Raw genomic sequence first — 16,548 nt, forward strand, 5'->3', positions numbered from 1 at the left:
TCAGAATTTCACTTTTTTGTCAGATTCTCCATTTTAATCAATTTTGTTCCACTAACAACGCAAGGCTTAACAGCCAAACAAAACTCAATATTTACGGCTCTGATTCTGTAGTTTACAGTAACACCCCATATGTGGTCGTAAACCGCTGTATGGGCCCACGGCAGGACACAGAAGGAAAGGAACGCCATATGGTTTTTGGAGGGCAGATTTCACTGTGATAATTTTAAGTTGCCATGTCACATTTGAAGACCCTCTGATGCACCCCTAAAAAATCATCCCATTTTGGAAAATAAGGGATAAGGTGGCAGTTTTGTTGGTACTATTTTAGGGTACATATGATTTTTGGTTGCTCTATGTTACACTTTTTGTAAGGCAAGGTAACAAGAAATAGTTGTTTTGGCACCGTTTTTATTTTTTGTTATTTACAACATTCATCTGACAGGTTAGATCATGTGCTATTTTTATAGAGCAGGTTGTTACGGACGTGAAAATACCAAAATATGACTAAACATGTTTGTTTGTTTCAGTTTTATATAATAAAGAATTTTTGAAAAAAAATATTTTTTAGTGTCTCCATATTCTGAAAGCCATAGTTTTTTTTTTTTTTGGGAGACTGTCTTATGTAGGGGCTCATTTTTTCGGAATGTGATGACAGTTTGAGTGGTACTATTTTAGGGTGCATATGACTTTTTGATTGCTTGGTATTACACTTTTTGTGATGTAAGGTAAGGTGACAAAAAATAGCTTTTTTGACACACTTTATTTTTTTTTTTTTACTGTGTTCACCTGAGGGGTTACGTCATGTGATATTTTCAAAGAAAAGGTTGTTACGGAAGTAGCGATACCTAATATGTCTACTTTTTTTTATTTTATTTAAGTTTTACACAATGATATAATTTTTTAAACAAAACAAAATTATGTTTTAGTGTCTCCATAGTCTGAGAGCCATAGTTTTTTTTTTTTTTTGGGCGATTATCTTAGGTAGGGTATAATTTTTGTGGGATGAGATGACGGTTTTATTGGCACTATTTTGGGGTGCGTATGACTTTTTGATCGCTTGCTATTACATTTTTTATGATGTAAGGTGACAAAAAATTGCTTTTTTGACACTGTTGTTTTTTTTATGGTGTTCACCTGAGGGGTTAGGTCATGTGGTATTTTTATAGAGCCGGTCGATATGGACGTGGCGATACCTAATACAGGTCCTTCTAAAAAAAATTGCATATTGTGATAAAGTTCATTATTTTCTGTAATGTACTGATAAACATTAGACTTTCATATATTTTAGATTCATTACACACAACTGAAGTAGTTCAAGCCTTTTATTGTTTTAATATTGATGATTTTGGCATACAGCTCATGAAAACCCAAAATTCCTATCTAAAAAAATTGGCATATCATGAAAAGGTTCTCTAAACGAGCTATTAACCTAATCATCTGAATCAACTAATTAACTCTAAACACCTGCAAAAGATTCCTGAGGCTTTTAAAAACTCCCAGCCTGGTTCATTACTCAAAACCGCAATCATGGGTAAGACTGCCGACCTGACTGCTGTCCAGAAGGTCATCATTGACACCCTCAAGCAAGAGGGTAAGACACAGAAAGAAATTTCTGAACGAATAGGCTGTTCCCAGAGTGCTGTATCAAGGCACCTCAGCGGGAAGTCTGTGGGAAGGAAAAAGTGTGGCAGAAAACGCTGCACAACGAGAAGAGGTGACCGGACCCTGAGAACGATTGTGGAGAAGGACCGATTCCAGACCTTGGGGGACCTGCAGAAGCAGTAGACTGAGTCTGGAGTAGAAACATCCAGAGCCACCGTGTACAGGCGTGTGCAGGAAATGGGCTACAGGTGCCGCATTCCCCAGAAACAGCGGCAGAAGCGCCTGACCTGGGCTACAGAGAAGCAGCACTGGACTGTTGCATGTCATTCGGAAATCAAGGTGCCAGAGTCTGGAGGAAGACTGGGGAGAGGGAAATGCCAAAATGCCTGAAGTCCAGTGTCAAGTACCCACAGTCAGTGATGGTCTGGGGTGCCATGTCAGCTGCTGGTGTTGGTCCACTGTGTTTTATCAAGGGCAGGGTCAATGCAGCCGCTATCAGGAGATTTTGGAGCACTTCATGCTTCCATCTAATGAAAAGCTTTATGGAGATGAAGATTTCATTTTTCAGCACGACCTGGCACCTGCTCACAGTGCCAAAACCACTGGTAAATGGTTTACTGACCATGGTATTACTGTGCTCAATTGGCCTGCCAACTCTCCTGACCTGAACCCCATAGAGAATCTGTGGGATATTGGGAAGAGAAAGTTGAGAGACGCAAGACCCAACTCTCTGGATGAGCTTAAGGCCGCTATCGAAGCATCCTGGGCCTCCATAACACCTCAGCAGTGCCACAGGCTGATTGCCTCCATGCCACGCCGCTATCGAAGCATCCTGGGCCTCCATAACACCTCAGCAGTGCCACAGGCTGATTGCCTCCATGCCACGCCGCATTGAAGCAGTCATTTCTGCAAAAGGATTCCCGACCAAGTATTGAGTGCAGAACTGAACATAATTATTTGAAGGTTGACTTTTTTGTATTAAAAACACTTTTCTTTTATTGGTCGGATGAAATATGCAAATTTTTTGAGATAGGAATTTTGGGTTTTCATGAGCTGTATGCCAAAATCATCAATATTAAAACAATGAAAGGCTTGAACTACTTCAGTTGTGTGTAATGAATCTAAAATATATGAAAGTCTAATGTTTATCAGTACATTACAGAAAATAATGAACTTTATCACAATATGCTAATTTTTTTAGAAGGACCTGTAATATCTACTTTTCTTTTTTTCCCTATTTAAAAAAAATAATATGTACTTTCTTTTGGGAAAAGGGCTTTTTTTTATTTTTTTTACTTGAAACTTTACATTTTTTTGTAAAAAACTTTTTAACTTCTTTTTCCCTTTATTTTTTGTCCCACTATGGGACTTCAACATTTCAGGATCTGATCCCTGTTTCAATAAAGCACAATATATTTGTATTGTGCTATACTGAACTATCGGTGTTTTAGGCCTCTTTCACACGAACGTGTGCGCCCCATTGCCGTATTGCAGATTGCATTTGCGGATCCGCAATACGCGGGTCCGCAAATCCGGAGATGCGGAATGTTGCGGAACGGAACCCTACAGAAGGACTATGGAGTGCTTCCGTGGGGTTTCGTCCCGTACTTCCGTTCAGCAAAAAGATAGAACATGTCCTATCTTTTTGCGGAACGGCCGATTCGCAGACCTATTAAAGTGAATTGGTCCGCGATCCGCTGCAGCTGCCCCACGGATGGTGTTTGTGCATTGTGGCCCACAGCACGACCACATGGTGCACATGTTCGTGTGCAGGAGGCCTTAGGGTCCATTCACACATCCGTGTGTGTTTTGTGGATCCACGGAGCAGCAAAACACGGACACCGGTAATGTGCGTTCCGCTTTTTGCGGAGCGCACATCGATGGCACTTAATAGAAAATTTTCTATTTTTTTCGGGATCGGAATTGCAGACCCGGAAGTGTGGCCCCATAGAAATTAATTGGTCCGCAAAATGCGGAACAGAATTGTGGACGTGTGAATGGAGCCTTAGGCCTAATTCACACGACCGTATGGCTTTTATTGTTTTTTGCGGTCCGTTTTTAAGTTCCGTTGTGTTTCCGTTTCCTTTCCGTTTTTCCGTATGGCATATACAGTATACAGTAATTACATAGAAAAAATTGGGCTGGGCATAACATTTTCAATAGATGATTCAGAAAAAACGGAACGGAAACGGAAGACATATGGATGCATTTCCGTTTTTTTTCCGTTGACTTGAATGGAGCCACGATCCGTGATTTACGGCCAAATATAGGACAAGCTCTATCTTTCAACGGAACGGAAAAATGGAAATACGGAAACGGAATGCATACGGAACACATTCCGTTTTTTTTTGCGGAACCATTAAAATGAATGGTTCCGTATACGGCCCGTATACGGAACGCAAAAAAACGGCCCGTACACCCGCAAAAAAAACGTTTGTGTGAACTAGGCCTCACACTGTAAGACGCTGACAGTTGCCTAGGAGACCCAGCCCTGGGGCTGGATCTCCGTCCCCGTCACCGCAGCACGGGGACCCAATGGGGTTATACAAGCTGCCGCCAACCCCCTGTATGCCGCGGGCACGCTGACAGGGGGTTAATCTGCTGTCATCTGTGTTTTCACTGATGCTGGCAGATACAGCAGGGGCCCGGGTTCTGATTGCGGCAGCGCATTAACCCTAGGACGAGAATGCTTGTCCTAGTGCCTGAAGTACCGGCCAGTTAGGACGACCATTCTCGTCCAAGCTCCTTAACGTGTTAATGTCCTCAGCACTTTTCTGAAATGCCTAGAAAAGGGGGTGTGGCTTAGCTAAAGGGGCGGGGCACACTATGCCTTTAGTTGGCACAGACTTCAGTATCTGGCGCACAGCAGGTTAGAGGTGCATGTGCCTCTTAATAAATTAGGCGCATCTCACACCAATGCAGGGAGATCAAGACTGGCTTATAGGTACACTAGTTTATATAAATGTCCCTCGCTGTGCGCAAAAATGGCAGGGAAAATACCACAGAAAACATGATTTTTTAGCACAGCGTCATTGGTTGCTATGACGCCGTGCACTTCCTGCTGTCGCCGCCACTTCTGCAAGCTCTTGGGCAGCAGGGGGCGCTTCATGCCGACCAGGAGCTACGCCATTTTATGGGCCGCCCCCAACATACAGTACAATTCTGCACAAAATCCCTACCCTCCAACCTACATGTAACTAACATCACTCCTCTCCCTCCAACATACAGTCCCATGTAAATAACATCACTCCTCTCCCTCCAACATACAGTCCCATGTAAATAACATCACTCCTCTCCCTCCAACATACAGTCCCATGTAAATAACATCACTCCTCTCCCTCCAACATACATGTAACTAACATCACTCCTCTCCCTCCAACATACAGTCCCATGTAAATAACATCACTCCTCTCTCTCCAACATACAGTCCCATGTAAATAACATCACTCCTCTCCCTCCAACATACAGTCCCATGTAAATAACATCACTCCTCTCCCTCCAACATACAGTCCCATGTAAATAACATCACTCCTCTCCCTCCAACATACAGTCCCATGTAAATAGCATCACTCCTCTCCCTCCCAACCTACATGTAACTAACATCACTCCTCTCCCTCCAACATACAGTCCCATGTAAATAACATCACTCCTCTCCCTCCAACATACATGTAACTAACATCACTCCTCTCCCTCCAACATACAGTCCCATGTAAATAACATCACTCCTCTCCCTCCAACATACAGTCCCATGTAAATAACATCACTCCTCTCCCTCCAACCTACAGTCCCATGTAAATAACATCCCTCCTCTCCCTCCAACCTACAGTCCCATGTAAATAACATCCCTCCTCTCCCTCCAACCTACAGTCCCATGTAAATAACATCCCTCCTCTCCCTCCAACCTACAGTCCCATGTAAATAACATCCCTCCTCTCCCTCCAACCTACAGTCCCATGTAAATAACATCACTCCTCCCAGTGAAATGACCCGCTCCCTCCACACAGCCCTGGCTGCTACATCCAGATTGTGACGGATGTTTCTCATGTCACCGGTGGCCCCGCCCATTAGATCACGAGTCTCCGCCTCTTCATACCTACCAGGAGGTCCTCCATTTTAGTCAGGGCCACGCCCCCAGTTCCCCTCTGCAGTGCAGGTGACTTTCGCTCCGCCAGGACCTGCCCACAACCAGTATGGCGACCGGCTCCTCGGCGCTGATGGTAGCGGCGGCCGTGGCGTTGGGCGGGGGGCTTATCTTAGTGGCTCGCCGGCTGATGACCGGCGGCAGTGTCCAGGCCGCGGCCTCCGCTCTCATGCGGGGCAAGACGGTAATTATCACCGGGGCTAACTGCGGCATAGGCCGGGCGACCGCGGCGGAGCTGCTCCGGCTGCAGGCCCGGGTCATCCTGGCGTGCCGGGACCCGGAGCGGGCGGAGGAGGCGGCCCGGGAGCTGCGGGAGGAGACCGGGGACAGCGGGGAGGTGGTGGTGAAGCAGCTGGACCTGAGCTCCCTGAAGTCCGTGCGGCGCTTCTGCCAGGAGGTAGTGAGGGTGAGTCTTCTGTAGTGTGAACAGCGCCCTGCGTGTGCGTGCGGTATATCTGCGCGTGTGTGTGTGCGGTATATCTGCGCGTGTGTGTGCGGTATATCTGCGCGTGTGTGTGCGGTATATCTGCGCGTGTGTGTGCTGTATATCTGCGCGTGTGTGTGCTGTATATCTGCGCGTGTGTGTGCTGTATATCTGCGCGTGTGTGTGCGGTATATCTGCGCGTGTGTGTGCGGTATATCTGCGCGTGTGTGTGCGGTATATCTGCGCGTGTGTGTGCGGTATATCTGCGCGTGTGTGTGCGGTATATCTGCGCGTGTGTGTGCGGTATATCTGCGCGTGTGTGTGCGGTATATCTGCGCGTGTGTGTGCGGTATATCTGCGCGTGTGTGTGCGGTATATCTGCGCGTGTGTGTGCGGTATATCTGCGCGTGTGTGTGCGGTATATCTGCGCGTGTGTGTGCGATATATCTGCGCGCGCGTGTGTGTGTGCGGTATATCTGCGTGCGGTATATCTGCGCGCGTGTGTGTGCGCGGTATATCTGCGCGCGGTATATCTGCGCGCGGTATATCTGCGCACGCGTGTGTGCGCGGTATATCTGCGCGCGGTATATCTGCGCACGCGTGTGTGCGCGCGGTATATCTGCGCACGCGCGCGTGTGCGCGGTATAGCTGCACGTGTCCAGTGCCCTGCGTGCGTGTGCGGTATGTGTGCGCGCGCGTCATGTCTTCACCGGACATGTATATTGTACTGTACGTACTAAGGGTCCATTCGCACGTCCATGTTTTGCGGACCACACAGTGCCGGCACTATAACAGAAATGCCTTTTTCTTGTCCGTGTCTGTGGACAGGAATAGGACATGTTCTATTTTTTGCGGATGCGGACAGCGCACTGTGTGCTGTCCGCATTTTTTTCCTGCCCCGTTGAAAATGAATGGGTCCGGGCTGTTCCACAACGTTGCAGAACTGATCCGGATCCGTTTTGCGGCCGTGTGAATGGACCCTCAATCTACTGCTGTGAATCCCCCAGTACATACAGGTTAGACGGAGGCTGGACCCTCAGCCAGGTTCTAGAAGAAGCGGCCACCAAACCGTAGGATTCTCTAATTCTAGAACCACTGGTTTAATCTTTCTCTTTTTGCCATTTGCTCTCCAGGAAGAACCTAAACTTGACGTCCTCATCAACAACGCGGGGGTCTTCCAGTGCCCCTACACGAAGACTGAAGATGGCTTTGAGATGCAGTTTGGGGTCAACCACTTGGGCCACTTCCTGCTCACCCATCTGCTGCTCGGCCTCCTGAAGAGTTCTGCTCCCAGCAGGGTTGTGGTCGTCTCCTCCAAACTTTACAAATACGGGGAGATCAATTTCGACGACTTAAACAGTGAGAAGAGCTACAGCCGAGGTTCCGCCTACAGCCGCAGCAAGCTGGCCAACATCCTGTTCACCAGAGAGCTGGCCAGGCGCCTGGACGGTACCGGGGTGACCGTCAACGCGCTGCACCCCGGCATAGTCCGAACCAATCTAGGAAGACACATTAATATTCCTGTCCTGGTAAAACCTCTCTTCAACGTGGTCTCTTGGGCTTTCTTTAAATCCCCAGTTGAAGGAGCTCAGACGTCCATCTACTTGGCCTCCTCTCCAGAAGTGGAAGGGGTGTCCGGCAAATACTTTGGGGACTGCAAAGAGGAAGACCTTTTACCTAAAGCTATGGATGACTTGGTTGCCAGGAAACTCTGGGACATAAGTGAAGTTATGGTGGGACTTATTAAATGAAGTTCAACTTCAGCCATCAGTTCACCGGAAATAGATGGAAATGCTGATTGTCTCCTTATCACAAACTCACTTGGTCGCCGTGTCCTCCTCCGCTCACCGGACGACAATTCTGGTCAGAAGTTACCAGGTTGTATCCGTCTCTCCGCAAGCTGGGTGTCTAAATGATGGACGCCTTGGAGGAACCTGCCGGATACTCAGTGCCGCATTTCCTTCCGGTGATACATGACCGATCCTTCACTGCATCGTGATTTCCATTATCAACAGAACCTACGGCACTTTCCCTATAGATTCAGTGTTTGTGCCAGAAAGCGCTCTCCGACAGGTAGACACTCGCCCGATGTGTCCTCCATTGGGCTTTTATACAACATCTGAAGTCGATTCACATTGTTCTAATACTGTACAGAGCAGGAGCGCCGTACAGTATTAGAATGTATTGGCTCCGATGAGCCGAAGTTAATATTTTGCAAGACTTTGGGTAATAACTTCATAAATTGATTTCTATTGTAAAAGCCCATTTCCCGAACTCTGGTTCGGTTCCAAGATACCACCCGGTACCGCTTTATGCAAATTTGCTCATCCCTAATTGTTAAAATGGATCGTATGTAACACGGGCGTAGACTTAGACCGGCGCTGGATGCGCCGCAGTTATGTAGAGGTCGCTGCCTGTACATAACTTTGGCAGATCCACCTACAGAGCAGGGATTATAAAGACCAGCATCTTAATAAATGACCCCCCACACGGCAGGAGATTGCCCTGGTGTATACGCCAAACGTACAGAGAGCACAGTGTGAACAGGACATCACCCACAGGGATTGCCATTCAGTTGCTGGAGTCCTACGAGACGGGGCATGTCCCCAATTCTGAAGTGGCTTCGGAGCTGTAAAGGGTATGGGCGCACGGCGACCAGGCAAGCCGCAACGGTGTTGTATATAAGGGCGTAGTGAACCTAGAGGGGGAACGGATTCATATATTACGTAAAGCTAGAGGGGCAACTACCTCACTGGCAGATCAGCCTCCTGCTATCTGTGATGGGTCTGTTTTTTACCTGTCCGTGTGTCATCCGTGCTTCGCTGACACTGCAGCTGAAAAATTTATTTTTAAAGCATGTCTTCCTAATGATCCATGAAACATGGATGGCATCTGTGTTACATACGGAACCATAGACTATAATGGGTGCAATGGATGTGACCACGGACAAACACAAACCTGCGGAACGCGCTAAAACACGGATGTGTGGGTACGTTTGCTGTCCATGTAGAACACGTACAGCAAACGTCCGTGGAACACGGACTTGTGAACGAGGCTTTGACGCAATTAAAACCATATAATTGGATCTGTAAAGGGAATTAAGAACATGTTACACGTCAGAAAGAGCTGCATGTTAGACGCTAGAAAGAGCGGTATTCGCGAGCGCGTTCTAATGTCCGGCTGGCTTTCTGTCATCGCTGATATTACTTAAGGTAAGGCCGAGTTCACACGAACGTGTGTGACCCGTGCTGCAGCCCGCAAATTGCAGGCCGCAATGCACGATCGCCGGCCGTGGGTCAGCCGCATCGGATCGCGGACCCATTCACTTTAATGGGTCCGCGATCCGCCCGTTCCGCAAAAAGATAGGACATCTTCTATCTTTTTGCGGAACAGAAGTACGGGACGCAACCCCACGGAGGCACTCCGCAGTGCTTCCAAGGGGTCCCGTTCCGTGCGGCCGTTCCGCAATTCCGGATTTGCGGACCCATTGAAGTGAATGGGTCCGCATCCGTGATGTGGAATGCACACGGAACTGTGGCCGTGTATTTGCGGGCCGCAATACAGCCACGGATCACACACACGTTCGTGTGAACTAGCCCTAAGACGTGTCCTCAGGTTATATGTCCAGGACTACTTCTTTATTCTCTTTATGGACCCAAATAGAAGGTTTTAAAAGTGTGTCAATAAAGGCTATGTTTTAGTAGCGTATTAGGCCACCTGCAGGAAAACCGCAGTGTACTACAGTACCAGCAAAGTGCGCGTATACAGCTGTGAAGGGGTTAAAGGGGTTGTCTCACTTCGGCAACTGGCATTTATCATGTAGAGAAAGTTAAGACAAGGCACTTACTAATGTATTGTGTATGTCCATATTGCTTCCTTTGCTGGCTGGATTCGTTTCTCCATCACATTATACACTGCTTGTTTCCATGGTTACGACCACCTTGCAATTCATCAATGGTGGTCGTGCTTGCACACTATGTGAAAAAGTGGTGGCTGGGACCATGCAGGGAGCGCACATGGGCCGGTGCTTTTTCCTATAGTGTACCAGCACGGCCACCACTGCTGGATTGCAGGATGGTCATAACCATGGAAACGAGCAGTGAATAATGTGATGGAAAAATGAACCCAGCCAGCAAAGGAGACAATATGGAGAATCACAATACATTAGTAGGTGCCTTGTGTTAACTTTCTCTACATGATTAATGCCATTTTCTGACATGAGACAACCGCTTTAGGCTACATGCACACGAACCTTGTTTGTTTTTTGTTTTTTTTGCGGATAGGATGCGGACCCATTCATTTCAATGGGTCCGCAAACAAATGTGAACAGCACACCGTGTGCTATCCGCATCAGTAGGTCCGTTCCGTAGCCCCGCAAAAATAATAGAACATGTCCTATTGTCCGTTTTAGCCATTGTTACAATGGATCCGCAAAAAAAAAAAATTGGGATCTGTTTTTGTTTTTTTGCGGACCGCAGCACACATACCGTCGTGTACATGTAGTCTTAAAGGGAACCCGCCAGCACCACCTTCAAGTAGCCGGCAGTGAGTTTTGAATTATGATTTTCTTACTGCATTCTGATGAGGTAAAAGTATGAAAAACGATCTTTTATCATCCGTCCGCGCTATTTTCCAGTCTTGCTTGAAGTCACGAAGGCAGCGGCCTCTTTGCTTCAAGTCAAGGTAACCGCGCACTCTTCGCTGTGACTGACAGCGCTTATGCCCGACAGCCGGCTGTCAGTCACCGGGAAGGGGGCGCGGTTACCTTGACTTCAAGCCTGACTGGAAAATAGCGCGGACGGAGGATAAAAGGTCGTTTTTCATACTTCTGCCTCAGAATGCAGTAAGAAAATCATCATTCGACACTCACTGCCGGCTACTTGAAGGTACTGCCGGCGGATTGGGGTGGGTTTTGCCGCTGACAGGTTCCCTTAAGCTTCATGGACGCGACTGTAAGGCCCCTTTCACACAAGTGAGTTTTCCGCGCGGGTACAATGCGTGACCTGAACACATCGCACCCGCCCTGAATCCTGACCCATTTATTTCAATGGGTCTGTGTACAGGAGCGTTGTTTTTCACGTATCAGTTCTGCGTTGCGTGAAAATCGCAGCATGTTCTATATTCTGTGTTTTTCACGCAGCCCTGGCCCCATAGAAGTGAATGGGGCTTCAGTGAAAAACCGCATCGTATCCGGAAGAAAGTGCGGATGCAATGTGTTTTTCACTGATGGCTGTAAGAGATGTTTGTTAACCTACAGTTTTTTTTTTTATCACGGGTGTGAAAAACGCATTTTACCTGCGGGAAAAACTGAACGCAATCACAGACAAAACTGACTGAACTTGCTTGCAAAATGGTGCGAGTTTCACTGAACGTATCCGGACCTAATCCGTCACACTTGTGTGAAAGAGGCCCAAGTGTTTTCCAGCCTGCAGATCCCAGACAAGTGCGTGCTGCGTTATGACGTGGACCCATTGACTTCGATGGGCTGTGGTCCGCACGTTGCAGTGAAGTATAGGACGTATCCCATCTCTTGCGGTGCAGTCACACTGATGGGGAAGGCATGAGGCCGATCAGCTGCTGAGACCCCGCTACCTCTACGTGGTGGTTGTGCGGTTCTGGTTACCGCCCGGCCATTAACAATGCACATTGACTAAACCAGCGGTTCCTAGCAAGCTAACAGAATGAGGCAGCGGCTTGACGTGTGGCGGTACCGTAATGGTGACCATATCGGGGTGTCTTCACACACTACGGAATTTTCTGCAAATAAAAAAATAAAAAAATCTGTAGTTGCGGATTTTTCCAAAGTTGCAGGTTGGTCCGCGACAAAATAGGATGGGTATTTATTTGTGAATCATTTTGCACATTTCCGTGCGCATTACACGTCCATTCTGGTAAAACTACAACTCCCAGGATGCACACTTGCTTGGCTTTTTTCAGAACTCCATAGAAATGAATAGAGCATGCTGGGAGTTGTAGTTTCACCATAGCTGGAGTGCCGGAGGTTAGCCATCACCGCTATTGGGTAACAGGGGATGTCTGTGCTGCGGACACCCTTAGGTCTTACATGTGCCCATTACTGTGTTGCATCTTCCACCGTTTCCCCCCCAAAAAGCACCCCCCCCCCCCCCTATATATTAAGGTGATTGGTGCATGAGTTTGTAGTTGCAGGCAGATGTGCACTGGACTCTACATGATGATTGTATGTGTATAGACATGTAGCGTGTTACATGATAGGACGTGTGCTGTGCTTCCTGAGGCCTGCCGTGTATTAGACTAGTAGGAAAGTGACAAGGGGTCAGTCAGTGACCGCCATCTTCTTCCAGCACTTTAGAACTTTTATTAAACGGATCATGAAACCATCAGCATTGACTCTGAGTCCAGTTTGTTGTTTGCTGGGAGTGGGGAAGGGTTTGGTTGGCCATCAGTGCGGCTGAGGGTCGGTACTGAAGCCAGTGTGTGGCCTCCAGACACATGACAGTATTTTTCACGCGTGTGCCGCCTGCATTATTTTAGCTGATGGCGCACTGATCCGGTTCTCTGAGGCCATGCACCCATCCGTGCAGAGCACACATTGTGCAGACACGGTCCCGGGCGCGAGGTCGGAGGCGCACAGGACTACTTCCCCACTGGAGACTCCCTGCCGGACTCGTTCTGCAGCCCTGCACCGAAATGAGGAACGAACATGAGGTAAATGGCCAAATGTCTGGCTTTAGAAGTCGTATGAAAAAAATAAGTCAGCATGGGCCCAGCGACTACACCGCCAGCTGCGACCGGAGCAGACAGGACAGCCATCACTCCACATGCTTCACGGGGTGTCCTTCCTGGGACCACTTTTGGTAGGTACTGACCACTGCATACCAGGGACCTGCAGCCTCGGAGACGCTTCGCCATCAGTCACTCGTGCCTTACGTTGCCCATTTGCTTCCAGACCTGACTAATCTATCGCACCCCCTGCCAGGAGCCATCGTCACCAGACTTATCGCCGTTATTCCCTTCTCAGGTCAATGGCTTTTTACTAGGCTCACATGTTGCGGGTGAAGCCGCGCTGCTGTGTGCATTGCCACAAGCAGTTTGATAACGGTCATGTGGTAAAGTGCCGCTAAGCTGCAATTAAAAGGGCTGTGCCACGTTTTTAGGTTATAACCTATTCACAGGACAAGGGATAACTAGCTGATCCCTGGGGGCCCTACCACTGGGACCCTTACTGATTATGAGAGCGGGGGTCCCATTCTGATGGAGCAGCAGGTTGGGAGTGCTGGAGATGGGCAAGCGCCGTACTCCCGCAGAAAATTAATAGATTGGTATCCTTGTGATCAGTGAGGGTCCAATCGGGCGGACCCCCAGCCATCAGCTAGTGAGTCCGATGAGGGCTTACAGTGCTGGCTGCCAGAGCGCTGAGATCAGCAGGATCGTCCCTATACTCTGTGGCCCTCAGTGAGGACACTACAGGCGACAGGTTTGCTGATTTACTGCCCCGGGGTGTGATCTCCGCCAAAGGGGCTCATGCACGTGGCTGTTGCCCGGCCGTGCATGTATTGCATCCCGCAAACAGCGGCTCCACAGTACACAGGCGCCGGCCGTGTGAATCACGGATGTGGACTCGTTCACTGCAATCCAGAAGGTCCGGGGCAGAATGGGAGCGCTATGGAGGGCTTCCGTGGGGGTTCTCTCCGTGCCGCCGCACCGCAAAAAAAATAAAAATTTAACATGTTCTATTTTTTACGCGGTGCGGACAAATCGCAGAACCATTCACGTTGAACGGGTCTGGATCTGTCTGCAGAATCTGCACGGAACGGCGGTGTGCACGAGTCCTTAAAGGGGATTTTCCAATTATAATGCCGGTGTAACGTTATACTTCCCTACTTCGTGAGATTCCCCTACCCTCGTCACTTCCGGTCGCATCGGACATGACGTGAGGAGGTGGTAAGGGAAATTTCACAGCAGAGTGCTCCTGTGTCGGCAGGGCTGGTGCAAGGATTTTTGCCACCCTAGGCAAGAGGTAATTTTGCCGCCCCTTGACTCCGCCCATTGACCCCGCCCTCTTTTTCGGCCACCTATCGCCACCACATACAGTGCCATTATGTAATTTGCCCCCACTAAGTAATACTGCCCCCACATACAGTGCCCTCCATTATGTAATTTGCCCCCACATACAGTAATATTGCCCCCACATACAGTGCCCTCCATTATGTAATTTGCCCCCCCAGTGCCCCCACATACAGTAATATTGCCCCCACATACAGTAATTTTGCCCCCACATACAGTAATACTGCAACTGCCCCCACATACAGTAATACTGTCCCCACATACAGTAATATTGCCCCCACATACAGTAATACTGCAACTGCCCCCACATACAGTAATACTGCCCCCACATACAGTAATACTGCCCCCACATACAGTAATACTGTCCCCCACATACAGTAATACTGTCCCCCACATACAGTAATACTGTCCCCCACACACAGTAATACTGTCCCCCACACACAGTAATACTGTCCCCCACACACAGTAATACTGCCCCACATACAGTAATACTGCCCCCACATACAGTAATACTGTCCCCCACATACAGTAATACTGTCCCCCACATACAGTAATACTGTCCCCCACACACAGTAATACTGTCCCCCACACACAGTAATACTGTCCCCCCACACACAGTAATACTGTCCCCCACACACAGTAATACTGTCCCCACACACAGTAATACTGCCCCCACATACAGTAATACTGCCCCCACATACAGTAATACTGTCCCCCAGTGCCCCCACATACAGTAATATTGCCCCCACATTGCCCCCAATACTGAACTGCCCCCACAGACAGTGCACAGAGTCAGACTCCATTATGTAATTTGAAATTGCCGCCAAAAAAAAAAAACACCCCCACCCCCGTACATACTTGTGTCGCTCGATGTATGCCGGCGGCGGCAAAGGAACAGCCGAACAGGAGGAGGAGTCAAGAAGCCGGGCGGCGCAGGTCATTATTGCAGAGCAGGCGCAGCAGTCAGATGATGTCAGACATGGATCACAGGTAGGGGGCGTGGCGCGGGCGGCGGCTAGTAGGAAATTAGATGGATCTCACAAGTAGGGGGCGTGGCATGGCGGCGGCTAATAGAACTCGGGATTCGGACTCCAGAGCGCCGGCGCCCCCAGGCAGAGTGCGCTCTACGCGGTGGCCTACTCTGCTTATGGGTGGCGCCGGCCCTGTGTGTCGGGAGCCTCGCCGGTGGTTAGGGTAGGGAAAAATGATGGGCAAGTGTGCAGGCGCGGTGATCGGATGGACACCGGCCGGAAGCCTCACCAGTGGTTAGGGAAGGGAAAAATTACATACGGCCAGTGCTTTTTCCTTACCCTAACCGCTGATGAGGCTCCCAGCACATGCGCAGTGTCGGCCGGTGTCCAGCTGAGAACATCCATCCGATCACCGCGCCTGCGCACTGGCCCATAATTTTTCCCTTCCCTAACCGCCGGCGAGGCTCCCGGCGCATGAGCACTCTGCTGTGAAATTTCCTTAACCCGTCGTTGTGTGCTCCACACCTCCTCACGTCATGTCCGGTGCGACAGGAAGTGACGAGGGTAGGGAAATCTCACGAAGTAGGGAAGTATAACGTTACCCCGGCCTGCTGACGCGGAAGACTCGCACTTACCTGCCCCCTGGCTCTGCTCTCAGCGGTCTTTACATCCGGCTATGGACGTGGTCACATGCTCCGCTCCAGCCAATTACTGGCTTTAGCAGTGAGGTGGCCACAACCAAGCAGCTCGTCTGAAGCCAGTCATTGGCTGGAGCTGTGCATGTGACCACGTCCATAGCCAGAGTCTTCGGGGCTCTTACTTAAGAATCATTATAGCCGGAATACTCCTTTAAAGGGGTTGTCTGAAATAATTAAGACTCTTGGACCTGCTCCAACAGATCCCGTCCGTGCGGCGTATGTTTTGCAGACCTGTTGACTTTGATGAGCCAGTGGTCCGCATTTTGCAGATAGGTAGAGGACCTGTTCTATCTGGATGCAGAAAACGCTGAAATCACCCTTGTGCTTTCCACGGAAACCATAGATCAGGCATCCTCAAACTGCGGCCCTCCAGCTGTTGCAAAACTACAACTCCCAGCATGCCCAAACAGCTATCAGCCTACAGCAGGGCATTGTGGGAGTTGGAGTTTTACAACAGCTGGAGGGCCGCAGTTTGAGGATGCCTGCCACAGACCGTGTCCGCAAAATGTGGAAGTCCACGGGCCGGCATTGTGGGGGCAGGGCTGAGACAGGCGTGCGTCTGTAAAGATATCTATAGCACTGCGCTCTCACAGCTGGGATTACGGCGCAGTGTTGCAGCTCTGCTCTCTCATGACACACACAACCTCCTCCTGTTGAACCCGGCCC

At 49.1% G+C, this 16,548-nt stretch overlaps 1 protein-coding gene across 1 annotated transcript; it reads left to right on the forward strand.

Moving 5' to 3' along the window:
* Positions 1-5,728: 5,728 nt before the first annotated feature.
* RDH14 (retinol dehydrogenase 14) lies at positions 5,729-9,492 on the forward strand. The gene is made up of 2 exons (XM_044287595.1): positions 5,729-6,149; positions 7,301-9,492. Exons 1-2 carry the CDS (start codon positions 5,793-5,795, stop codon positions 7,916-7,918), a joined length of 975 nt encoding a protein of 324 aa, XP_044143530.1. The 5' UTR covers positions 5,729-5,792; the 3' UTR covers positions 7,919-9,492.
* The last annotated feature ends 7,056 nt before the right edge of the window (positions 9,493-16,548 follow it).

This window comes from Bufo gargarizans, chromosome 3 (assembly GCF_014858855.1).
Source record: "Bufo gargarizans isolate SCDJY-AF-19 chromosome 3, ASM1485885v1, whole genome shotgun sequence".
NCBI classification, from domain to species: domain Eukaryota; kingdom Metazoa; phylum Chordata; class Amphibia; order Anura; family Bufonidae; genus Bufo; species Bufo gargarizans.

Coding starts and splice junctions, on each gene's coding strand:
- RDH14 (XM_044287595.1), top strand. CDS start 5,793: ATGGCGACCGGCTCCTCGGCGCTGATGGTAGCGGCGGCCGTGGCGTTG. Junction 6,150..7,300: donor TCTGCCAGGAGGTAGTGAGG/GTGAGTCTTCTG, acceptor TTTGCTCTCCAG/GAAGAACCTAAACTTGACGT.